Source organism: Gallus gallus, chromosome 4, assembly GCF_016699485.2.
Source record: "Gallus gallus isolate bGalGal1 chromosome 4, bGalGal1.mat.broiler.GRCg7b, whole genome shotgun sequence".
In the NCBI taxonomy this organism is placed as follows: Eukaryota; Metazoa; Chordata; class Aves; order Galliformes; family Phasianidae; genus Gallus; species Gallus gallus.
The window spans coordinates 44301101-44326591 of NC_052535.1; the positions used below are offsets into that span (position 1 = coordinate 44301101).

Sequence of the window (25491 nt, forward strand, 5' to 3'; positions counted from 1 at the left end):
CAACGTTCGGCAGTGCTGGGGGTACGCTGCATCCCCAGGTCCCATCCAAGTGGTTCTGCACCTGCCTGCGCTGGCCTAGCCCCTCATCATTACACCCGGCCCCAACAACGCTGCCCTCGGCCGCGGCCACGAGTCCCCGGGCCCGCTTGGCAGCCCGTTTTACAGCCAGGAGTGCCACCGCAGCAATGTTTGCTGAAAGAGGGATAATGGCAGCACGTGCACCGGGGGGCGGGGTCCGGGCAGACGGTGCCCCCGTCCTCCTCGGGGCATCGCCTCCGGGCACGGGGGGACGGGAGGAGGCGGAATGCGCTGCGGGAGGAAGCGGCGGGGACGGGCACCTGCTCGGAGCCCGACCGAGTTTCATCACCGCACCGCCCCGCCTCTCCGCCGCACATAAAGACCGGGACGGTGCGGCTGCCCCACAGCGCTCCGCAGCTCTGTCGCTGCCTTCCTCTCTCTCCTCCTCTTCCTCCTCCTTTCAACCAGCGACCCGACAGCGATGAACGCCGGTGGCCCGCAAACCCGCAGCCTACTGCTCTTCCTCGGTGAGTGCCTGGAACGTTGGATGTGCAGGGGTGCGATGTGACGGGGGAAGGTGTGTGCTCGTTCCCTTTTCCCTGCCCGGCAGCAGGAGCTGCTCTGTCCTCTCGTCCTGTCCTATTGCTCTGGGTGAGCTGGGGCCAAATAGAGGGGCCTCTGCTTGCCACAGAGCAGGCCGTGGGTCCCTGCCTTGCCGCTTCTCCCCTCCTTACCCGGAGTGAGCTCCTTTCGCGTTGCGTGTGCTCCTGACACCGAGCAGCGCATCCTTATAGCACCCAGAGTCCCAGAGCACACAGCTGATTGCCACCCTACGGCTCTGCTGGGGCTGCGAGGCAGCGACCCTTTGGGGTGATGCACACCGCATGCAGCGATGCTGGAGGCAGGGCTGAGACCTGCAGCACTCACTCTGCCCTCATCACAAAGCGCGTTCTCACGCCCACAGTGCTGGGCTCAGGGTCTGAGGCAATGGGGCAGTCAGCTCCCAAGGCCAACCCCAAGACCAATCGCAGCAGGAGTTTCTGTCTTTCCTCTTGGCCAGGTGTTTCCATAGGGCTCATGGCTCAGCTGCTGCAGTGACAGCAGGTTAAACGTCTTTTAACGTGTGACTCAGCCGTGCTTTGCACACAGCTGGCACTGGAAGGAACTGGTATGTCTTCATGGATTTGTGTACAGATTGATGTATTTCCGGGGCAGGCACAGAATCTAATGGTAGGGGACAGATTAGTCACACCGAGGTGGCCTCATAGTAAGTGCTGGGAGCACTTCAGTGCCTTTCTATCCCAGGTGAGCAGTCCAAGCAGAACTCTATGGTGCAGCTGGGAAGTCTGTCTCGGGATGATGGCTGCTGTAGTGCCAGGCTCCAGAGCTTCACTGCCCCAAGGCAGGCCTTAACTCCAGTGGCCATCATCAGCTCCGTATCCAGGCTGTCACTGGCTCAGGGGAATTTTGTGGTTTCCTGTGTCATGTCTGAACTGACTGCAGAGGTCTCTGAACCTGGAGATACAGAAGACAGCAGCAGGTGGTGTGTCTGAAACAATAATGGATTTCTCCTTCCCCTGCAGTGTAAGGCCCTCTGTCCCATGCTGGGAGCAAGGGTGGTGTGTGAATCCAGTCACTGGTGTGCAGCTCTGCACGGGGGTGGAAGTGGTGCTGAAATGACCAGTGCACATAATAAGTAATTATCGGCATTATCTCTTCTTAAGGGTAAATCCTGGCCCAGAGTTCAAGGGGATCGTGTGGGCACTGCCGGAGTGATGGTCATCCCATGCAGGCTGCTGTCTGCAGGGCTGCTTTAGGGCATCCGTGGCTCTGAGACTGCAGTTCTGAAGTCGTGGGTGCAATATGCAACATGATGAAGTGCAGACACTGCTTCCCAGAGACATGCACAGATGCTTCAGCTCATTGCCCTAGGGGGGATTTATTTGGATCTCTCTTCTTACCACCATGCATACACAGAGTACAGAGGAGTGGGGGGCAGAGAGGGCTGGCAACATCTCCTTTACAGGGTGGAAAGAGCAGCCTGTGCCTCTGGCATGTCTCATCCCAGGAAGAGGAGTGCTAGGCATGTGTTTGCTGGGCATGGCTGTACAGCCAGCACAGGTACCTCCCACCTGGGGCACTAAGCAGAAGCAAGGTGTTATATCCCAAGCATGAAGATGGGGAGGTGTGCTCTCTCTGCAGTGGTTAAAATTATCTCAAATGACTATTTCCCCTTTCCCATGGCATGTGTTCAGTGTGCATGGATAACCCAAACTCCAGATATGCTGGTGTGAGGGCAGAGTTGCACAGCCACATGTTGAAGCAGAGCAAGCAGTCAGCAAGGCTTTCATGGCCAACCCTATGGTTCTGTGATCCTCACCTGGAGCACAGCCACCCCACCTGGCATTCACTGCCAGAAGGGCTTGCTTGGTCTGATACAGCCTGGAGAGGCATGTGGTTCACTGCAGAAGGAGATGGAAGGTGATGCACTGAATTTGGATGGTGGTGGTAGTGGTGCTCACAGAGCCTGTGGGATAGGCTGACCTGTGTTCCTTACTCACTCTGCACAAAGAAGGCCTTAGGCAGTCAGGTGGGCTCTGAATGTGTGCAACCAGATGATGGGGATCCAGCTGGATCCATCCCCCGAGTTAAATGGGCTGAGACCCACCAGGGGGATGTCACCTGGGTACCACTGTGCTCGGCACTTCTTTGGTAGTGCAACCCAAGTGACAAGTGTTTGGGGGGAGCACAGGGTGCCAAATATGAAATAGCATTAGGGAGTTTTCTGCAAGTGAATCAGTACCCGGCCAGTGATCTCGGAGACAAGTGAAGCCAAATCAAGTGACGATAGGGACCTAGCACCTCTCAGGAACCTAACAATTCCCCATTAAAGTGATGTGAATCTTGCAGAGAGACTAGTTCTTGGTTCCGTATGTCCTGTATGTACATCCCTCATCCTGCAGCTGGAAGCCGCAGTGGCTGACCTGATAATTACCATAGCACATCACCTCTGGCAAAGGCTGCAGGAAGCTGAGGAGCCACTCTCTGCCTCTTGTTCATACTTCATGAAGGGCTGAGCAAACAGCAGCAATACCCCCATTCCAGAAACAGAGTTAATCTTAGAGTGATACTCACAGGACCTGACCGGGTATTGCGTGCTGGCAGCATAGCACTGGCATTCCTGAGAGGCATTAATAAATACCAACAACCTCATTACTGTTATCTTGTACCCTGTGCAGTATTTACTTAGTGAACAGCAAAGGAATAAAAATATAAATACCTCTCCCAGGTCCTATGTTTGATATACATCACTTGATAAGAATTCTGGGAAAAGTCTTCCTCTGCTACTGCAGCATATGGATCCCTAATCCTCCAGCAGGATCCCCCTCCCACTGATGTCAGAGGAAAGATATGTGCATGGGGGAAAGGGCAAAACGTAATAGTGCAGAGCAGGAAGGACTTTGCCCAAATGCCGAAAATACTGCTGGGTGTCAGCAAATACCACACCTGTGCTCCAGCCTCTGGCCTGTGCCCACAGTCAGGTGAAGGTTGCTGGGATGGGGCAGGCTTTGCTCAGCTTTGTGTGAGCAGGCGTACCTTAGTCTGTCGATTACAGTGTCTAGCGTTTTGTCTCCATTGGTGCTCTGAGCAGAGGAAGGCTGACCTGCCTCTCAGTTGTACTTCTAGTCCACCTTGGTTGGGGTTTCTCAGCTTTGTTCTGGTATCTGCCCAACCGAGAGCTTTGGACTAAAAAGGAACTGCTCAGATCACACTCAAGTGGAGGAAGCATGCAAGCCAAAGCAGAAGTGTGTAGGCTGAACAGAGACCTTCTGCTGGCTTAAAACCCATCCGCCCAACCACCTGCTGCTCCTGGTGAAATCTGTACAGAACACAGAGTGCTGTAAAAAATAAATAAATAAAAATTAAAAGAATAATTAAAAAAAAAAAAAAATCCCACCCTGAAAGTAAACTTTCAGGTCCTGCCCTGTCGGAGTGCAAGGCAGCTCCTGCTGAGTCATGCAACAGGAGCAGCTGTCTCTGGCACGCTCCTCTACGGTCCCTCATGTCACTGCTCTGTTGCTGTGGCTCTGGTTGGTTGCACCCAGTCTGTGTCCTTTCTCTAAAGCTCTGTGGTAACCTGGCTGTGCAGGAAATGTGTTTAGAACAACAACAAAATAAAAGGCTTGTCCATCTGAGGCGGATGTTCTGCCTTTCTGGCATCTAACTGAACTACATCTTAAGGGATGCCCTGCTGATCACCCAGAAATGGATGAGCTGCAGGAAATTCCTAAATCGCTGTGGATTTAGCACTGAGGGGTAATGAGACTTTCTAATAACTGGAGTTGAATTGGAGTGATCAAGAAACTATGAAGGCGCATTCCCTCTACTAGCCATGCATGAGCTGACAAGTTAATGGAGGCAAACAGCCCAAAGACACCAACTGCACACTGCTGTGGCATGGGGCTGGTGACTGAATGGGTTAGGTTGTGACCATAGCAGGGGTGTTCCCAAAGTGGATTCATGCTCAGCCAGGATGAGCATTCCTTGCTCCATGTGGACTAGCCATGGAGCCTTTAGATCCTTCTTGGAAATGTTCATTCAAGTACTGGAAAGCTTGTCCTGTGCAGCATCACAGGACACTCCAAAAGATGTCAAAATGCATTATAGGCTGCATCTGTGGGAGAAGGGAAGGAGGGCCCCTGCTCCCCGGGGAAATGCAGCCAGATTCCTCTGCCTGCATGCTGCAGTCCCTCCCAGTGTGGCGGGTACCCACACCAGGCCTGCTGAGCTGCAGTTCTTAGAATCACAGAACCGTAACGATTGGAAAAGACCTCTAAGATCACCAAGTACAGCCCCAACCCATCCCCGCCATGCCCACTAACCACATCCCTCAGTGCCACATCTCCACAGTTCTTGAGCACCTCCAGGGGCATCGACTCCACCACCTGCCTGGGCAGCCCATTCCATTGCTTCACCACTCTTCTTGAGAAGAAGTGTTTCCTAACATCCAGCCTGAACCTCCCCAGGTGCAACCTAAGGCCTTTGCCTCTCATCCTATTCTTGCTGTAGTGTGGGTGGTGGAGGAAGGACAGCAGTGTCCTCATTTCCTCCCAGGGCCCTCCGCAGACCTGTGAGTGGGTTGACATCTCTTGAATCCAGTGAGCAGATAGAGAGAGTTTGGAGTCTCATGTTAGTTCTTTCCAAGTGGGCTTTCATTTGAATAGCAGAGAGGAATGAGTGCAGGAACTGGCCAGCATTTCAGGCAGAGTGCAGCAAGGCTGAGGGAGCTGTCTCCTGCAGAAGAGCAGCTTTGTTTTGACCTTCCTTTGGACAGAACATGGTGGATGCTGAGCCTGGCCAAGTACTGACCCTCACAGCATGCTGCAGCACTGCCATGCTGACTGCTGGGTCCTGGGAAGTCCTCTGCCCAGGGACAGCCATGTCTCCAGGAGTTCTCCATGTTGATCACTTCCTGCGATGAATGCAGGCTTGTCGTGCCTATGCATAACTATAGTCAACAGGAACCTTATTCTGACTTTATTCTCTCATAGGTTACCTATTGCAAGCGGTCATGGGCACAACGGTGATCCCATTATGTGCACCTGGTGAAATGGAAAACTGCACGACAGCATTAGGTAAGTGTACTCCACAGCCCTCTTTGCAAATAGCAAGTCTTTGGTTGCCATCCTCCTCAAGCAGTGCCCACTGCATTGCAGCTCTGTTGGTAGCCAGGCTTGTTGGACATGTAATGCTTGCATGTTGTTTGGGAAAGGGAAAATGAAGCTGATGAGATACTAACCAAATCTCTCTGCAGTCCAGACAGAGAACAGTCCTCGTGTGGCTCAAGTTGGGATAACCAGGTGCAAGCCTGAAATGAAGGACTACTGTTTCCACGGACAGTGTGTGTACATAGTGGACCTGGATGAGCACTATTGCAGGTAAGGACTGAGCACAGTGCATCCTGCAGCCTCCCTGATGTGGTCTTTGGGATGAACTGCTCATGGTTCTGATCTTGCTGACACTTAGGGGACCACCAACCCAGCAAAGCATTTAAATACTCACAAGAACTTAAAGAGAAGCAGTGTATCTGTAACAGACCGCAGCTGGATTTAAACAAGTATGAAGCGTGTGAGCTGGCTGCAGTGAAACCAGAGTGAGAGTCTGAGGCAGGTGAGGTTAGTCACCAACCCACCATAGGCATGGCACACTCATTGTGATGTTCCTCCCATTGTTCATCTTCATTTACAATAGCGAGAGGTCCAGATTGCAGGCAAGGCGGTGAGGTCTCTCCTAAAAAATGACCCTCTAGGCACTTTAAGGGTATTCCTTACTTACTTGAAGGATTTGCATTCCTAGACCCACAAGGGGTTTGGCCACAGAAGTTGGAATTGCTTGTCCCTAAGGAAACAGCCAGCAGCACAGCATGCATTGCGGAGTGCTGAAATGTAACCCCGTGGCAATTTCTCCAATTCTGTCTCTCTTATCCTCAGGTGCGATGTAGGCTTCTCCGGTGTCAGATGTGTGCATTCAGAACTCGTCCGACAGCCCCTCAGTACGGAGTATGTGGCACTGACAGTCATCCTCGTTTTGCTTTTCCTCATTGCCATCTCTATCGCAGGCTACTACATCTGCAGGAGGTAAGAGCCATTTCCTTCGTGACTCAGCAGTGTGCGTACAGTAAGATGTCTGGTTGGACAGAGGTACTTACGTTCACTTGATTGCATGGAGATAGTTTGAGCAAACCTGCTGGCATGATCCAAAAAAAACATGTACTGGCTGCATAACCCAAATGGAAGGCTGGGTCACACTGAGGCACAAGTACCTGCAGATGCCCTCTGACCCTGTTGGGTCACTGAACAGATTGGTTCTTCTGTCTCAGAGAATGCGTTGGAGTAGATGGGAGAGCAGGCAGGGAGCAGGAAAGCTCTAGTTTATTCTCTTGGTAATGCCATTTCCTTGGTCATCGGGAACTGTAGATCATCTGGACAGAATCATGGAATCATTAAGGTTGGAAGAGATCTCTAAGATCATACAGTCCAACCATCCACCTACCATTAGTACTGCCTACTAAATCAAGTCCCTAAGTACGACATCTATCCTTTCATTAAACACCTCCAGGGATGGTGACACCACCACCTCCCTGGGCAGCCCCATTCCAATGCCTCATCACTCTCTCTAAGAGATTATTCCTAATATCCATCCTGAACCTCCCCTGGTGCAACTTGAAGCCATTTCTTCTCATCCTATCATTGCTAACGCTATCTGCTGTGCTGTGGTGACTTTGCTGTATGGCAAGCATTGTTTTGCCAGCTGCAGAGCACATAGGACAGCAGTCTGCTCTACCAACAGACACAAGGGCAACAAGAATTGTTCTTTGTGCTAATAACGAATTGTGAGGTGCAGTCAGAGAGCCAAGAAGGTAGAACAGCTCCAGAGGGAGATCTGAGCCTCACAAATCTGATAGGTAGGTGGTAGCTGCCTAAATTCCTCCTCATTGCCTGAAGTCTCCGTGGCACATCTCATCTCAGAGAAGATGGCATCATTGGTTGGGGCACTGAGCTCCAGTGTGGGCAAGGATGCAGCAGGATTTCACAGCCCACTACCAGCAGCAAGATTTTAACATAGGTGTGAAATCTTCAGGGCTAAGCTTAGACATGAGGCTCTGCATGCAAGTTATCTCAGACCCAGACATAAGCACAGGCAGAGCCCAGCTACTAGAGTTGGAACAAACACAAAGAGGTCATGTTGAGTTCTCTGTCTTCCTCCTTCCCTCCATTTGTTCCCTAAAAAGCCCCTTGGAGTGACTGGCTTTCCAGAAATGACACTTCTCTCTGTTCTCAGGTACCGAAGCAAGAAGAGACACACCAACGCCAGTGAGTACAAGGAGGTTGGTGCCCTGTAGAAGAAAATGTGACTTCCTGCAGCATTCTGTTCGTCTGGACGGACTCAGTGGTTCCCCATCTATTTAAATGTTATTTTTATTAACGATATTTACAATATTTATATCCTTTTACAAATTTCAATTGTTTGGTGATCCAATCAGTATAGGTCAAGCATTTTGTTTTCAGTGTTTTATTTTTTTATTGAATAATAATATTTCTTAATGAGAACCCCACGTCAGTGGTTCTGTGCGAAAGAGATATATTTTTGTAAAAAGTCGTCTTCTTACTCTGAAGAGTAATTTTATATTTATTCTTGTGAATATGCTCAGAACAATTTTACGCCTGTAAATAAAAGGTCTTGACAAAGTCAGAATGTCTGCGTGTTTTGATCAAAGTGAAGCTTGGCAGGTGCCATGCCTGTTAGGGAGAGCTGATGCTTGCCCAGCAGATCACAGAGCCGCCTCTTTCTCCATCATCTTAAACGCTGTCCTGTCTTAACTGCTCTTGAGATCAAGCAAATGAAAAGGGTGCCTGTCCTTGTTTTTCTGTGATGTTGTCCAGTAACAGTTCTAAGTGAATTTGGAGGCAGCAGGACTTAGGCCTGTCTTGTGCCATCCCATTTCTGTGTCAGCCTGTCCTTGACTGCCACCAAAGGGACCCGCAAGCTCTTTTACACACAACAAACCAACAGGAGGAGGGCAGTTGTGTCAAGGCTTTGAGCTCTTGCTCAAGTGGTCCAAGGACCCAAGGAAGTTGGGAGGCGAGGTGGGATGGGTTTTCCCAGTGCCCTGACATGTGGCCAAACCCTTTCCTTCGGAAAAGATGAGTCATTGAAATGACAGCTCTGCTTCTCCCCAGCTCAGTACTCACTTCCTGACCTTGCCTTACTTTCTCTGTTATCTTCCCACTGATGAGTACCAAAGCAAAGGTGTGGTTGGGCAGAGCCAGGCTGCAGTGGAACAGCTCGGCCCGGATGGAACAGCTCTGCCCAGGTTCTGCCTGCTTTTGTTGTGCTTCTCCTCCCCAGGTGCCTCAGTGGTCAGTGCATGCAGCAATGAGGAGGAGAGAGGTCTGCTTATCAACACAAAGATGCCATCTGAGCACAGTCCGACATTGCTCATGGCAGATCCCTCAGGCACTGCACAGCAGGAGAGCCCTGATGGCCTCCAGGGCTGTGCCTAGCACCAAGGCAATTTCTGTGTGTGCTTTGTTCAGCTTCCAGTGCTCATGGTCTCTCCAGCAGAGGTACCACCAACTCCTGGAGCTTCTGTGTCGAGGCAGTACACACCTCCCTGGCACCCAGTTAGAAGAGCACTGCAGGTCAATCCCTGCTAATTGAGTGATGTGTTGCAGGCCCTCATTATCTGCTCCTCAGCTTTTCACTTCCTCTCTCCTTCTCTTGTAATGTCACAGAGGAACCTGTTCTGCTGGGTGACAGCTGATAGCAGCCACAGCCCCATGCTTGCACAGCCTTCTCTGGTGGGAACTAATTTTTAACATCTAACTTCGAGCTGACTGCCTCAGTTTGGCTTGGGCATTCCCCACCTACCTGTTGCTCATCTCGATCCCAGCCCAAAGCAGCCCTTCAAATCCTGTATTTTCTTCCCTCCTGCATACGATTGAGCAAGCGGTGAGCTCGAGGTTGCATACCGGGCTGCCAGCTCACGGCGTGCCAGCTGGACTGCGGCTACCAGCCCCGCAACCGCGTGGCTGGTCCTCTGACACACCCGGCTAATTTCTCTCTGAGAGTGAACCTCCCTCATTCCTCCCATGGTTTCTGCTGGCACCACCTCCATCTCTCCGGTGCAGGCATGCAGCTCGGGAGGCCGACCTCTCTCTGGCCAGAGGCCGTCCTACCTTGCGTACTTCATGGTAATGTCACTGGAGGTGCTTCAGCAATCTGAAGCCTCCGTGAGTCATGTGTCCCCCCAGCGGGTTTCCTTGCAGTGTGTCAGCCAGCGATGCCAACAGTGTGTCGAGAGCCAGAGGAAGACTCACTGGTGATCCTGGGTTACATCACAGGGCCGGAGGATGTTTGGAGGGCTGGTTGTCAGCTGCACAGAGGCAAGTCTGATTGCACAGAGTGCCTCACCTCAGTACTGCTTGTGAGAAGGGCAGATTTGGGGCACGGGGAGGAGGGGAGCTGAAATGGGCTGGAAAGACTTACAGGTCACGCACTCATTGCACACCTGGGCTGGGTCAGCTGCAATCATCTTTGTTTGTGATGAAGAAAGGATGGACGGGTGGATGAATGGAAGGATGGGTGGGTGGATGAATGGAGGGAGGGGGGGAGAGATGGTTGGAGGGATGGATGGATGGATGGATGGATGGATGGATGGATGGATGGATGGAGGGAGGGAGGGGTCAATGGAAGGATGGGGGAAGGGAGGGATGGATGGAAGAAAGGAAGAAAAGATGGATGGATGGATGGATGGATGGATGGATGGATGGATGGATGGATGGAGGGATGGATGGATGGATGGATGGATGGATGGATGGATGGATGGAGGGATGGATGGATGGAGGGAGGGAGGGAGGGAGGAAGGGATATATTAAGGGAGGGAGGGAGGGAGGGAGGGAGGGAGGGAGGGAGGGAGGAAGGAAGGAAGGAAGGAAGGAAGGAAGGAAGGAAGGAAGGAAGGAAGGAAGGAAGGAAGGAAGGAAGGAAGGAAGGAAGGAAGGAAGGAAGGAAGGAAGGAAGGAAGGAAGGAAGGAAGGAAGGAAGGAAAAGTGCGTAAGTTTGGTCTTGCAAAAATAGTCATTATTATTTTAATAAAGCTGGTGCCAAACCTAAATTACTCTAACACTCCCATTACATAATTCCATCCAGTGCGATTAAAAGCTTTCCCAGCAAACTGGAAGATTAAAACAATTGGCCAAAAAATATTGAGAAATCTCTCTGCCCCACCCTGGTTGCTGCTGGTCTGATCCTTCTGATTCAGTCAGCAGAGGGCATCAAGATGTTGGTATGAAAAGCAGCAGGATTTTAGGAGAAGAAATGCAATAATGATCCAGCAGCAGCTTCAACATAGAGCGATTGTTTGTCCATGGATGTTTGCCAGTGGTCCTGTGATGGTGGCTCTTTTTGTTCTGGTTTTTCAGGCTGATGGTCAGTGCTCTTTATTATAACGGAAAACTGAGGTAGTTGTATAAGCCACATATGAATGAGGAAGAAAAGCCAGTTTAGCTGCCTCTTCCAGAACTGCTCTCATTTAGGCAGCAGAGAAGGGGGAAACAGGGCTTATTTTAGCAGATAAGACAGCTAATGGTAGATGGATCTCCAATGGGATGCATGAAATAAGACGTGAGTAAACCATCAGCTTGCTTCTGTGAGGGAAACAGTGGAAACCAGCCCAAAGAGTTATAATAAGGTATCAGAAAATCAGGAAAGAATAGGGCTTAAATAAGGGCAAGAAAAGTCGGTGAGACGTCTTATTGTCAAAAGGACACCATAATAAAGTCAACAGCAAATGGGAGGACTCAGTGCCTCTCAAAATCGATGCACCTTTGGCCTTCCCAATCCAACCATCCCATCCATACCAATAACAAGCATCTTTAAAACAGTGGTGCAAGAGGCAGCAAGTTTCAGCCCCTGTAGGAAGATTGCCAGGAAGACAGGAGCACTTTTGTGAGCAAGGTCAAATGCTGGAAGATCTGATCAGATTTACACCAGCAGGGAAGTCTGGGCAGAGGGAATGCAAGCCATCATTTTCCAGGGAGCGCTGAGAGAGATGCTCACAAACCTTTCCCAAGCCAGCTCCAAGAGCTTTCCTCCTAGCATGTTTTGGAATGGGAAGAGAACACTGCAACCAAGGGTATTGCAGACCCTCAGCAGCTGGGAGGCTCAGCTAGAAAGTTTCTAATGATCTCAAATCAGACAAACAAAAGGAAAAGGACTTCCTTAGTCAGTATTCCTGAACAGCTATGGCCCATGAGTCTTCTGCCACTGGTTCTGTTCCCACCTAGTGGTCACATCGCAGACTGCCATCTCCCATTGCAGATCCTAATCTCTTGGCGTGGGGTATCGTGCTGTGCATCAGGCCCAGTCCTGTCACTGGATGCCAGCTGGCAGAAAGAAGCAACATGCAGAAATCTCTTGTTGAAAAGGAGCGTTTGGTGTCCCAAACAGCAGAGAACATTCTGAGCTTACCAAATAAAGGATACTTTTATGTGCACGAAGAAAATCTGTTCTAGCATTATGCCAATGCAAAATTTGCAGCATTGCCAACCCCACATGGAAAAAATAATTCCAAAATTTCAGTGTAACACAGAATGGAAATAGAAGCTGGAAAGTCAGACTACCCCATAGGTGCAGATATGTGGCTGCAGCCCATTCTGATCTGACATGCATCTCCAATGGCCTCCATGTTCCCCATGTGTGCTGTCCTTGGAGCAGCCAATTGTTGCTGCAGGGTTCAGGTTCCTGATATATCCCAGATAAGTCTCATCTTCCCAGCCTGGGCCTGGCAGCAGATCTGCGCAGTCACCAAAGGCTTGTTCCTCAAGGCTGCTGGTGTCTCGAAACTCAGCTCATCCTCAGGAGAGCCTGACAGCGATGCCAAGCCGAATGATAGATTTAAGGCACCTCGCAGACACCCCTCCTGCAAATTCATCCACTTCAAAACGAGCCGCCTGAGCTCACAGTCTGAGAATGTGGGAGTCACGGTGTCCTCTCAGGCTTTGGCAATGAGCTCAGCCAGGAGTTGCTCGGCCCACCGGTGGCACTCGAATAGTGACAGCACTGAGTCTCCTCTCTGCACTGGTGGAGCGATGCCTCCCATATAAACCTAGCCTGGACCCAGGGGTGAGAGCAACCATCCAGCAGGGCCGATGGCACAGCACTCCACCTCCGCCTCTGTGGGGACATGCTGGGGAAATGTGGACCTCCCATTTAGCAGTGGGAATGGGATGGAGCTTGCATGCAAATAGCATCCGTGGAGGCATTTCTAAAGTTCAGTGCAAGACCGCTGTGACTGTAGGCCCGTAGGGCCCCAGTGAGCCTGGATTCAAGTCCATTCAACTCCCTCCAACACTCTTAATGAGTTCGCTTACTACAGCACACAGTGTGCAATACATAACACCTGCAGAATGGAGCACTTGGCACTCATGTGGGTCTGTATATTGAAACACGACTCTTGAATGGAAACCGTATGGCCATTGCCGAGTTTCCATACAAAGCCTTGTGCATGTTTTCCAGTTCATCTCATTCTTTTAAGTGTTTTTAATTTTATTTTCCAGCATTCTACTGATGTGGGGGGAAACGTCTTTCTGGCTGCAGTGCTCTGCAGAGTCTGTTAATTCCTAATAGGATTGTTAAATGAGGATTGTTAAATCCTCATAGGACATGGGAACCTGTTTCAAACTAAAGGAGGGTGGGTTCAGATTGGATGGAAGGAAGATGTTTTTTACAGAATGGGTGTTGAGGTACTGGCACAGGTTGTCCAGAGAGGTGATGGAAGCCCCATCCCTGGAGACATTCAAGGCCAGGCTGGATGGGGCTCTGAGCACCTGCTGTAGTTGTAGGTATCACTGCTTATTGCAGGGGAGTTGGACTAGGTGGCCTTTAAGGATGCCTTCTAACAGAGGTGATTCTGTGATTCTATTACTCAATTATTCTAAATATTTAAATTCTAAAATATTTTAAATTTAGACCAATTTCATTAAATTCCCTCTTTTTTCTATAGAAATATGTTCATTCCAGGCAACTTCAGCAAGCTTGGGAATAACTTTTTGGTGTTAAGAATGGAAGAGACCGTTCATTACCATTGAAGCAGGTACATCCGGAACGAAGAGGTCAGAAGGCACTGCTCAGGGTGGGGGAAAACCTTTCACCAAAGCTCATACATTAGAGGACACCTCTGTGACACACCAATGCCAACAAGTACAAGAACTTCAAGAATATGGGCTTTTCCTAAACAAAAGCAGAAGGAAATGAGGCTGTGCTCTGGAAGCCTCCTTCATGTGTGATTGTGCCATCTTTATGCAAACAAGGCCTTACTCATGCGGTTTCTCAGCAGTCCTCTGCTGGGAAGGCACTGGCTCCATGCTTCAGCCTGCTGGGGACCAAGGCAGTGTGATGGAAGAGGAGACATGAGGAGCAATGCTGACAGATGGATGTGTGTGGCTGGAGGCAGCCGGCGTCACGGGGCACGGGAGCTGCAGCCAATTCAGGTACTGCCAGCACAATGGGATTTCCAAGGAAGCATAACAAACTGCTCATGAAGTAGAGTGTTCTCCTCAGCTTCTTTGCTTACTCATGGTCTGTGAAAAAAAAAAAAAAAAAAAAAAAAAGCACACAACAAAATCCAGAACAACCTACGTAATCATTGCTGTGCGTAAGGAGGCTTGCCCAGGCTTTGTTCTGGGGAAAAAATCCCACTTTGGCAAAGGTGAGAGGAAAGGAATTTCTAATTGCTTTGGGCTTCTCTTTGTGATTCATTGTTTTTTCACATACAAAATGACTTTATGTAGGTAAAATTCACCACTGATGCGCCAGTGGGAGGGCACTGGGAAACACTCAGCTGTGACATGACGCTACCGATGCCATCCCCTTCCCGGCAGCGCGGTGGTTTGGGTAATTCAGGTGATTCAAGTAAAAAGCTGAAAGTTCTGCTGCACCTCCAAGAGAGAATTCCCAAATGATTCTCATGCATACTTTATTTCTCTAATGGAAACAACCCATGACACGGAAGGAAAACATCGGCTATTTTGGTCACGTGCTCCTAGTCCTCATGTGAGGTGGGAGTCCCCCAGAATGCTTAGCACCATGTAATTCACTCACATGCTGTGTGCTTTCAAAGAGGTTGATAACACATCCCCGTGCTGACTTCACGCTCAAGTCACTGAAGTGAGAAACGGGATGTGGTATTCACCCATTAACAGACTCAGTTATCCAATCCATGTCTTGCAGCTTCCTTCGGCACCAGTTTGCTCCATCTGGGATGGACTTCCACAGCCAAGGTCCTTCTGGGGCAGCCTGACACCTATCCCAAGTGATGGCTGGTCTATCTGAGCAAGGCCACCCCAAGGAACTTTGCCTTGTGCTGCAGCTACAAGAGGTTGCCCCTCTGCTGTGAAAACCAGCAGCTATGTTTGGCTCTGATTGTGTCACGCAGTATTCCTTACAAAGAAGAGGCTGCATTCAACATGAGATAATTAACAACCACCTTTTGGCTGTTAAAAGGGCTTTTGCTGACAGAAAGTCACTTTGTCACCGTGTGCAAAAAAGTGATATTGTGTAAAAGTTGCATGGGATAAAGAAACCAGGAGATATGTAACTAATATTGCAAGTATTAGAGGCAACTGTGTTTTAGCTTTTAAAAATGCAGTGTTCGGGGTTTTATTTGTTTGTTTGCATGTTTGTGGTGGGGCTTTTTTAATCTGACGTTTTGTGCTCCAGTCTTCTCCAGCTCAATCTGTAAGACACTGGAGAAAGAAAAAGCCTGTGATTTCCCAACAATAGACATTACTTCTTCAACAGCCTCAGTGCACATGTAGTTACACGCGTTGTCCGAGCTGAGATTGGATGGTCATTTACCAGCGACACGGTGTTCTCAACATATAATACTGAATCACAGAATCATTAAGGTTGGAAAAGATCTCTAAGGTCAAACAGTCCAGCTGTCCACCTACCAGCAATATAGCCTACCAACCATGTCTCTCAGTGCCACATCTCCATGGTTCTTGAACACTTCCAGGGACAGTGACTCCACCACCACCCTGGGCAGCCTGTGCCACTGCATCACCTCTCTTTCTGAGAAGAAATGTTTCCTAATATGCAACCTGAACCTCCCCTGGCACAACCTAAAGCCATTACCTCTTGTCCTATCAAACTATGTGCAGGATGCAGGTGAAACACTGATGTGCAAAGTGAAGGGCCAGACAGACATTCGTGCATCAGCTCACACTGATGACAACAGCTGAAGTCCCAGTTTCTTTAGGGATTCCTGTCTAACAACTCTACCCCTTTTTGTCCCTCCCTTGGAGCAGCGTGGTCAGGAAGTGGCGTTGTGCTGCGGTACCATGGAGAGTTGCCTCGGGGAGGATGTGGTCAGGACACAGCCTGAGACTGCTAGAGAAGTTTCCAGTGAGTGGATCACCCAAGGAGATGGAGGAACGGACAGCGAGTTCTAGTGCTCCCCCCATAGGATGGCTAGCTGTTCCGGTGTAACTCCATGCTGCTTCACCCAGCTCACTGCTTCAGCCCTTACAGTGATCGCTGGGGTCAGAAACTTCCCAAAGGATTTGCTGAGTTATTGCACACAAACAAGTGGGCAAGCACTGGAGGATGTGTTGGGTCAGATGAGAGCCGCTGGGTGCACGCTGGGTGGAAAATGGAGCAGTCAGAGCTGGTAGCAGAGTGCTCACAGCAGGCAGCTTCCAAACATCCTCCCAGCACTGGGCAGGACTTATGTCTCACCTGAGTTATAACATTATTCCCTTTCTGGACAGGTTTTACCCATTCAAGCCCCACTCCAGCATAGCTGTCTGGGAAAGGAAGGGTGCAATGTGGGACTATCATCATCTCAGGAGCAACATCGCTGTTGAAGATTTTCAGAGCAGGAATGCACAGCCATCTGTGTGTTGCAAAGGAGAGCATGATCTGTGCTGATTTCCAGAGGTGCAGCATCCGGGCCCTTCCCCTTCCCTCCTCCTCAGCATCCGGGCTGGGCTTCCACGTCCCCTTTATTATGGCACTCCTGGCTTGCATCAGCAGGAACTGGAGTCACGCACACCACACTTCAAAGCCCTCTCCCAGCCTGTGAGGTGGCTGCTGATAGCAGAAGATATGGCATCTGCAGATCAGAAGTTGAGAGAAAGTCATGAGCTGCCCAGACAGACACCGCTTGAGTCATCCCCCTTCCACCTGCTCTCACCTGGGTGCATGGGAAAGGATAACTCATGCTCAAACACCCAGCTCAGCTGTGCCCGCCCCTACAGAACAAACATTTGATGTCAGTAGAGAAAATTAATGGGCAGCAATTGCAGCGACTTCCTTTCCCTTCACGCATTTCTCTAGGGTTTTATCAAAAGTAAAGAAAGTGAATAATGAGATCGCAGTTAGCACATGGACACCTCTGGAGGATGTGATGCCCCACTGGGGCTGAGCAGCCATCTGGATTGGTGTCACTGGGCAAGTCCTGCCTACACCCCAAGGGCTGCTGCATGGTGGTGATGGACAGGGGCAGAGCAGGGTGGGAGAGGGGTGGCTCCCCTAACGGTGGGGTCAGGACAGGTGAAATGTCATCTACATATTCTGCCTGTCTGAAGGCTGAACATGCATAACTTCACATCCTAGGCACGTAGTTCCACTTGGATCATATCAAGTGGTGGTTCAGTAGGTGGCACTCTGCACCTACAGGGAAGCAGCACCCTTCTGAAGGCGAGCCCTGCACCATTGCAGCAGGACAACCCATGGGGAGAGTCCTGCATTCCTTCATGGCTTCTTCTCCTTTCACCACCCCTGGGGATGTCCTCCAGCAGCTCAGCCGGGGGCAAAACCCAACACAGTTTCCAAAATCTTCCTCTTCCTTTGGCTCCCTCTGCAGCCAATGGAAGCTGTGTGGGCGATGTACGGCAGAGCACTGGGGCATGTCCTAAGAAGAGGTGACCTCCAGAGGGTGTCCTCTCTGAGAAGAAGCTGCAGAGCCACTGATTGGAGACTGGAGGAGAGAGCAATGAGTCAGGCATGGGATGTGACATGTTTGCTCTCCAAACACTGCAGCTAACGGCCACTTGAACTTGGCTCACTCAACCTTTCCCCCACTTTGGGTGCTATTTTCCGTTGCTTAGCAGCATGCCAAGCACAGTGCTGGGCTGAAAGCTTCGGTGCTTCTCATGTTGATCTGGAAGAAATTATGTGAAATTCATGTAACCATAGAATCATTTGAGTTGGAAGGGACCCTTAAAGGCCACCCAGTCCAACTCCTCTGCAATGAACAGGGATACCTACAGTTACATCAGGTGCTCAGAGCACCTCCAGCCTGACCTTGAATGTCTCCAGGGACGGGGCTTCCACCACCTCTCTGGGCAGCCTGTGCCAGTTCCTCACCAACCTTATCATAAAAAACTTCTTCCTTACGCCCAGTCTAAATCTCCCCTCTTTTAGTTTGGAACCATTTTCCTTATCTTATCACAACAGACCCTGCTAAAGTGTCTGTTTCTGGTCAATCTCTCTCTGACCAAAGGATGGGAAAACAGAAAACTGACTGGGGAGGCTGTATCCCTCCATCCTGGGAGTACATCATAGGGAAAGAAGGTCCCATGAAAGAAAGTCTCATGAAAGAAGGTCACGTGGACTACTCTTTGGCCATACCCACAGAGCAAACCCCGCCTGTGGGGCAGAGCAAACCGCAGGCGCACATCTCTGCCTCTGGAAAGACGCACTCCATCTCTGCTCACCCGCCCTCACCTGCGCCCCGCCCTCAGCTACCTGCCCGCTCCGCCCCGTGACGCGGCCCCGCTGCCTATAAAGCGGGCGGCGGCGGCGGGCGGCCCCTATGGAGCGCTGCGCACCGCCGGGTCCCCGCTCCGCCCGCGTCCTCTCCGCGTCACCGCCGCCCCCGGAGCCCCAATGCGCGCCGCGGCGCTGCTGGCCGCGCTGGCCGTGCTCGCAGGTGCGTGGCTGAGGGCGGGGAGGAGGAGGTGGAGGAAGGGGGGATGTCGATGCGTTTGCTGAGCGCTCACCGCGCTGTCTGTGTCCCCGCAGCCTGCCGAACCGCTGTCGCCTCCGAGCCCAACGGCACCGAGCCCGAGCGGCGCGGGGGCCCGCGGGAGCCTGAGCCCGCGCCGGGCTCCGACTACGAGGAGGAGGAGTACGAGGAGGCGCCGCTCGCGCACCAATACCTGGTGGGGGACCTGGTCCGAGGTGAGCCTCAGGAAGGGGCGTGGAGGTGCGTGAGGGCTGCGCGTGGGCTGAGCGTGCCGCTGCTCTGCGCTAATCCTGCCAGCCGGGCTGTGATGGGGGGAGAACAGCCTGACTGGAGGCACCGGTAGGAGCTCCACGTGCTGCTCGGCTCCGAAGTTGGGGTTTAAATGAGCTCATTAAGCGTCCTTTAGGCCGTGCGAAATTGTGTGCATGGGTTGTAAGCCTCTGGGAACCACGGGGATGCCTGAGCAGCCCCCAAGCAGTGATATGGCAGGGATGGGAGAGTCTGGTTGGTTGTGTGGCTGTAAAGTGAGCCATGGAGGCACTTCGTGAGCCTCAGCCTCCAAAGGGATTTGCTCCTCTGCAGAGCTCTGTAGGTGTGTGCTGCTGCCCTCCAGGATGGGCTCCCGCTGCTGGAGGAACACCCTGGGATGTGGATGAGGCCAGAGGGATTCTGCTCTGGATGCTGACTTGGAATCATGGATGCTCACTCCAGTTCTTTGGGAGTGTGAAGCCTCCATGCGGAGCAGGAATATCAGATCAGAGAGCAGTTTGGCCAGCAGAACTACTGGTGTGGTGACTTGTGTTGTATAACTGCACAGAAACCAGCCTTGCTACCGAGGCGGTTGGTTTGTAGACCAGCTCTTCTACTTGGCAAGTGGTTTATCTGTACATCCTTCAAGTTATGATTCAACTGCAGATGGCTTTCTTGGCTTTGCAGCTTACATACAGGGCGCAGATCAAACTGACAACCTCAGCCTTGAAGAGGGGAATGGGAACAGCCTCAATTATCTAAGCATGAACCTCAGCATCAGGTCAAACAGGACAGAGGAGAGGACTCTGCTGTGAATTCACAGTCCTAGGGATAGGAAACCTTGCTGCAGGAGCAGTGCTCCTGGTTTGCATATTAATATAGCTTATGCCATTTGAATCAGACTTCTGGTTGCTAAAGGCAATTCTGCTTTTAAGTGACTTCAAGCCAAGCTTGTTGCTCTAGAACTTAAAATGCTCGCTGTCTAGACAATAGCGAGCTACACCTTGTTTCTTTTTGCAGGATCTCTTGTCACCAGACACGTAGCTCTATGAGGTAGTTAGAAACCATTATGCTTATCTGTGTAGCACAACAGAGAAATAAGCAGCTGAGAAGACTGCTGCAGCTGTCTGCTATTTCTGAGGCCTGTTGAAACTTACCTGGTTAACTGCCAGTCTCAAATAGTGTGGCATCCCTCTGGGAGAACTTGCCTTATGGCTAGCGGTAAAGAGATGGCTTGCTCAGAGAGCCAGAGTTGGACCAGACTGCTCCATAATAATGCTGCAGAGTTTTGTTGCTATGTAGCTTGTACTCCTCAGTTGGTGACTGCCTTGTTCTCCTTGTTCAAGGAAGGTGTTTGCCTTCCTCAAATCTACAGACTACTAAGTCACCACCAGCCTTTAAACCACACTCTTCTGGAGATTTAATTGAGATAATGAGGGGCAACAGCAAGTGGCAGAACAAATAACCTGTCTCTTGTGGATGATCCTGCTTTCACCCTTTGGTGCGCTTGGCATCTCTCTCAAAGTAGGAGAACTGGAAATGAAGCATCTCTTCTGCTGAGGATAGCACTGCAGGTTATTTGGGAGAAACAAGTCTGATAAGTGGGATAGCAGGCTGTCATGCCTCTACAAGTGCCCGGGACTATCTAGCAGCTCACAGTGCCTTTCATCACTGATGCAAATAGAGAGTTTAGAGTGATGGAGTTGGTTAGCCTTGTGTCTGAGTCTATATAAAATGAGGGGATGGTTTGGCTCAGTGCAGCCTCATAATATTCAGCACAGGTCTTTGCTTGAACCTATGCAGTTTCACTCTATCTCCATCTCTGGTGGCCTTCCCAGCGCATCTTCTCACACTGCTCTGTCTGTGTTGGTCAGGATGCGGTGGCAGAGTTGAGCTCCATGAACCTTGAAGCCTGCTGTCTCTGGATGCGAAGTGCTCGGCTTTTGCTGACTTGCATCCTATGCTTCCTGCTCAGAGGCTCTCCTGCAATGATTCCCAACCCCTGTAATAGCATTTGCACAGCATGTAGCTTTTCTGCAATGCTAGACTGAGCCACCTTGTCCTTTTCAGTGGAACCTGTGGTTAAACCCAAGCCAGCAAAGAGGGGGAGTGAGAAGAATGCTGGCAAACCGAGGAGGAGGAAGAATAAAGGGAAGAACAAAAAGAAAGGGACTCCTTGTGAAATGGAGTACAAAAACTTCTGCATCCATGGTGAATGTGTGTACTTACAGCATCTTCAGATGGCAACCTGCAAGTAAGTTCTGTGCAGTGTGTGAGTGAGGTGTGGTTTGCATGTGCTGCTGGCATAGGAAGGCTTAGAGGGAAAAACTGGTGTCAGCTTGGCCTAGATACATCTCCTACAGTATTTTGACTGAGAATCTTTCTGCCATGTAAATTAAGTGCTGATGGAATCTGAGATGCATAACAAGCCACTGAACTCATCGGTTGGTCATAAACTTGAACCTAAAGAATGGAAAGGTGTGTCCTGCTGGGACATCACACCCAAACTAATCTCGACTTGTTGAAATACTGACAAACCTTCTGCTAGAGCAGTGACTGTGTTCCATAAGCATGCTCCAAGTGAGCATCTTGAGATTCATGTGCAACTCTGAGGATGTCAAAGTCAGGCTTGACTGTGTGTGGGCATCCTTGGCTCCAGACAGTATGGGAGCTGATAAGAACTTGTGTTGATGTTTGTTGCAGGTGTTATCAGGACTATTTTGGTGAACGCTGTGGTGAACAGTTCATGAAGACTCAAAGGAAGAATGATGTGGCAGACTACTCAAAGACTGTGTTGGTCGTGGTAGCTGTCCTGCTCTCCAGCATCAGCTTTGTTGCTGTACTTATCATTGTGATAGTGCAGTAAGTATTATGCTCTTTAGTGTATGTCTAGCACAAGTGTGAGCAGGACTTGTGTCCAGTAGTTGCAAAATACACTTACCTGAATTACCTGTGCTTCTGGAGGTCTTCCACACAAGTTCCTATTCTGGCTTGCATGTGTCTTAAGGTCTGAGAAGTCTGCAAGCTACTGAGTGTTCATTTCCTCCCCCCCCCTTTATATTTTTTTTGCTATCAGCAACCTGTGAATGCTGAGTTCTAAAACAAGTCTTCCTGCTCCCCCTACAACCAGAGCACTTAGTGCTACTGAACATCAGCAGGAGCTGGAGGAGGAGCGTTCATGCTGATGCAGCAGTGCATTTCCCAATCCTTGTGCAGAAGAGGCCTGCCAGCAGGGAATGTAGCTGCTCAGTGTGTGGCTGTGATCCGACAGCTGGCTGCACAGCTGGAAGGAAGGCGTTTTGCAGCTGGCCACTAATTAACAGAGGCTGCTAGGCTTAAATACTTGCATTGCAGGGGCATCAAATGGGGGAGTAAGTGCTGTCAGTCTGAAGTGCTGTACTGCTTGCTGCTAAGAATAAGGAAGCAATTGTTCTGTGATTAACAGCTGCAGTGTGGTAGATAACCTGAGGTCCTGCTGTGAATCAAGTGGAAAAAAAACAAAACTTTGAGTGCATGCTTCAAGCATTGCATCAAACTCTTCTTTTACCTGCTGACAAGTGGTATCCAGCAGCTTCTGGTCAGCTGTGCCTCTGCATCTTGTCAGTTGGTTCTCCAGGACTTGTGCTGACTTCAGGTAGTTGCACTGGGAACCTGGCTCCAGTGTTTCTGAATGCAGGAGCGGTCCCCCAGGTCTGGCACTGCAGCAGGGCTTGGGTAGTGCAGGTGGAACTCAGAAGTGCAGTCTAATTTTAGATCTCAAAGTACACTGACAGAATTTGGTACATGCTGTACCCATCCCTGCATTTCAGGAAACAAGGTGTGCATTTGTTTTGCTGCTTCATATTTAGATCTAAACTTGAGGCACACTGGGAGGAACACTCTCATTCCACTCTGCTATGAGAAAGAACCAGTTCCGTAGTGCAGTGAGAATGAGCATTGCTCGCTTCTGAAGTGAGCCCTGCAGTAGGATGGTGGTTCTGGTTCTTCATGATCTAAACCCTCAAAGGCTTAAACAGTGAGATGGATGTGACTGTACCTTCCTCTGGAGAAGCTGGGTGGTCTATTGGGAGCACTAGTAAAGAGCTAATAATGAGAAGTGCTGTTAGCAGCTGGCTTTTGATTTATTTACGGGACACATGCACTTGTATTTCTGTCCCCTTGAAGTTCCCATCACTCTGCACGTTGCAGCTGTTTGCTATAGCCTCCAGGAAATCTGGCCCCCAGAAAGTCTCCCTATGCTCTGCACGCTCCCAGCCTCTTGCTACCTGATGGTGCGTATATCAGGAAGCCCCAGCTATGTGTGGCAAAGCTCTGTGCTTAACCCAAGGCTCCTTGATGCTATCAAGCTATTGGATACATCTTGTAGCTGAATAGAACACTCATATTGATGTGCTCAAAGCTTCCTGGTGCCTAGGAGCTGCTTGAGGATCCAAAGGGCATAGCTACGGAGCATGGGATGGATGGATGGATGTCAGGCTTTAAAATGATCATATCTTATGCACTCCAATTCCACAGGGTCAGGAAAAAGTGTCCTCAGTATGAAGAGAAAGAAGAAAGGAAAAAACTTCGACAAGAGAACAGAAATAGCCATGTTGGTGTATAAATTAGGAGAAAGCAGGTATGTGAGCCAACTTCCAACTTGTTTTAGTTTTTCCAGGCTTGAGCTGCCCGTGCAGGAGTTGCATGCATGTTCAGTAAAGCTAGCATTGCCTTTCACTTTTTGTTTAGCACTCCAAGTGCCTTGAAACATGCAGGTTACGTGTGTATGACCCAGTTCACTGGTTTTCCAAAACCACTGGATTTTAAGCATGTGAATTCAACCGCACTCTCTAAGACAACAGCCAAAACCCAAAGAAATAATCCATTCCAGTAATGGAAAGCTCTATTGAGATGAGTCCCTTTTGGAGAATCAAAACTAATCTCTAGACAAGGGTGAGTTAGTACAGGAAACCATGGCAGCCTTCCATCATGAGATGGTGCAGCACCGGATGGACCAACACCCTCATAAGAGGAGTACTGAGCATTTCTACATCTCCTCAAGGCATTAGGGAGTTTCTGGTGCTTAGAGACTGTGGACAAGGGCAAAGCTGCCTGCTCGCGTGTAGGCTTGCTCTAGTTCTTGTGCAGAGTGGTCGTGTCTTGGGTGATAGTTAATGTGCCTGGTCTTCCCCTTACAGAACAACTCTGATGTAGCCATTGCCAAGCTGCAGGGGACCTCTGGCTACCTGACACATCTACCTGGACACTGGGCTGGAGCTGTTGTCACTAAGCCCTGATTCATCAAGACAGAGGCTACTGCAGGGAGATGCCCAATGTGCCATTTGCTGCTGAATCACTTGCTGGGGAGGACAGTTAACTGCTACAGCTTGATACAACAATGTGGAAGGAGCTGCCACTATAAAGGTAGAGGGCTGCTATCAAGACCTGCTGGAGACTACTCCTGAGCTTTCTCTATTGGTGCTGGACCTCCAGACTCTGCATGTATGTGGATGGACTTTCTTCTGCTAGCAAGTCTCCTTTGGCAGCTCTAGCCCCGAGGGGCAGAAGTTGTGGCTCCCAGGAGAGCAAGATGGAGGGGAGGAGATTCCTCTCTTCCAAGGTAGAGAAGGGAAGAGCTCATCTCACTAGACCTCAGTGGACAAAACCAAATTCTGCTGTTGCTGTGTGTGCTCCCTGTTGATATCTGCTTCAAAGAATTTCATCTCTAATTCTGACTTGCAGGGTGTTGGTGACAGGTCTGTCAACCACACCTGGGTTCTGTTACTGTACATGTGGAAGGTATGCCCTCTGAACCCAGTAGGACTTATTGTGTGAGTGGAGCTATCAATTTGTGTGTGTGTGATGCAGAGTTAAAACTCATCTCAAGATGCTGAGACAACAAATGTGAGATCTGAAGCTCTGTCTCTGAAGGAATACATGTGCTCAAACAAGCTGATAAGTCTGGACACTGATGTTGCAGCATCTCTCCATTGGCTGAAACAAAATGCTTCTGTTATCCAGACGGTTGGTGCTGCTTGCACTTGAAGTCGAGCAGTTTAATCAGATCTGGCGATATGAGAACTTGACCAAAAAAAACCAGTTCCTTTGAAGAACTAAATTCAAGCATTGTTACTCAGCACGCGGTGGTCTCCTATGCTCTTCATTATGATGTGAAGAACTTGACTTACCTCAAACCTTTCTGACCCAGCTATCCTCAGTTTCTTGATGTCTGTGAAATTTTGAGCACAGAGTAGTATTTGAGTTCAGTTTCTTCTTGGAAGAGTGAATGTGTTCTGTATAAACAGAGCAGAATTCTTCTGGTAGCAGAGCAACACCATTAATTGTCAAGACATATCTGTAAATGTGTAAATATTTATTATTGTATTTAATATTTAATGCTTCCATAACAAACTTATTTATTTTATAATTAAACTTTTTACATAATCTAACCATGGTAAGAGTTCGTTCTTGCTCTCAGGAGTACATGTAAACACTTCTAATTAGAGCTTGGTTTCTCCTCTAAGTGTGAGTTTCAACACTTCTAAGAGCATGAAACAGGGCTATGGAGAACTACAGCGGTGTGTAAAGTAGAGCTCAGTGCTCTCATAGGAATGCAAGCTGTTTGTAAACAAAATGTGCAGATGCCAGTACTTGTTTCAGTAGGAAGTCCATTTAATTCAACTACAAAGGAATCCTCCAGGTACTGGACT

The 25491-nt window shown here is 49.8% G+C and overlaps 2 protein-coding genes across 3 annotated transcripts; both read left to right on the plus strand.

Annotated features, from left to right (window-relative positions):
* Positions 1 to 423: 423 nt before the first annotated feature.
* On the plus strand, positions 424 to 8271 carry EREG (epiregulin). Its single transcript, NM_001001203.2, has 5 exons — positions 424 to 545; positions 5571 to 5654; positions 5834 to 5957; positions 6510 to 6656; positions 7861 to 8271. Exons 1-5 carry the CDS (start codon positions 500 to 502, stop codon positions 7919 to 7921), a joined length of 462 nt encoding a protein of 153 aa, NP_001001203.2. The 5' UTR covers positions 424 to 499; the 3' UTR covers positions 7922 to 8271.
* A 10020-nt stretch (positions 8272 to 18291) lies between these two features.
* On the plus strand, positions 18292 to 25230 carry AREG (amphiregulin). Of its 2 annotated transcripts, none has more exons than XM_015276315.4 (6): positions 18292 to 18517; positions 18610 to 18793; positions 20873 to 21056; positions 21506 to 21664; positions 23318 to 23420; positions 23980 to 25230. In XM_015276315.4, the coding sequence occupies exons 1-5, from the start codon at positions 18401 to 18403 to the stop codon at positions 23403 to 23405; spliced, it is 732 nt and encodes a 243-aa protein (XP_015131801.2). In that variant the 5' UTR covers positions 18292 to 18400; the 3' UTR covers positions 23406 to 23420; positions 23980 to 25230. The 2 variants fall into 2 exon arrangements, with proteins under 2 accessions (XP_015131801.2, NP_001026708.1); NM_001031537.2 differs by having other exon boundaries at positions 18401 to 18517; positions 18610 to 18768.
* The last annotated feature ends 261 nt before the right edge of the window (positions 25231 to 25491 follow it).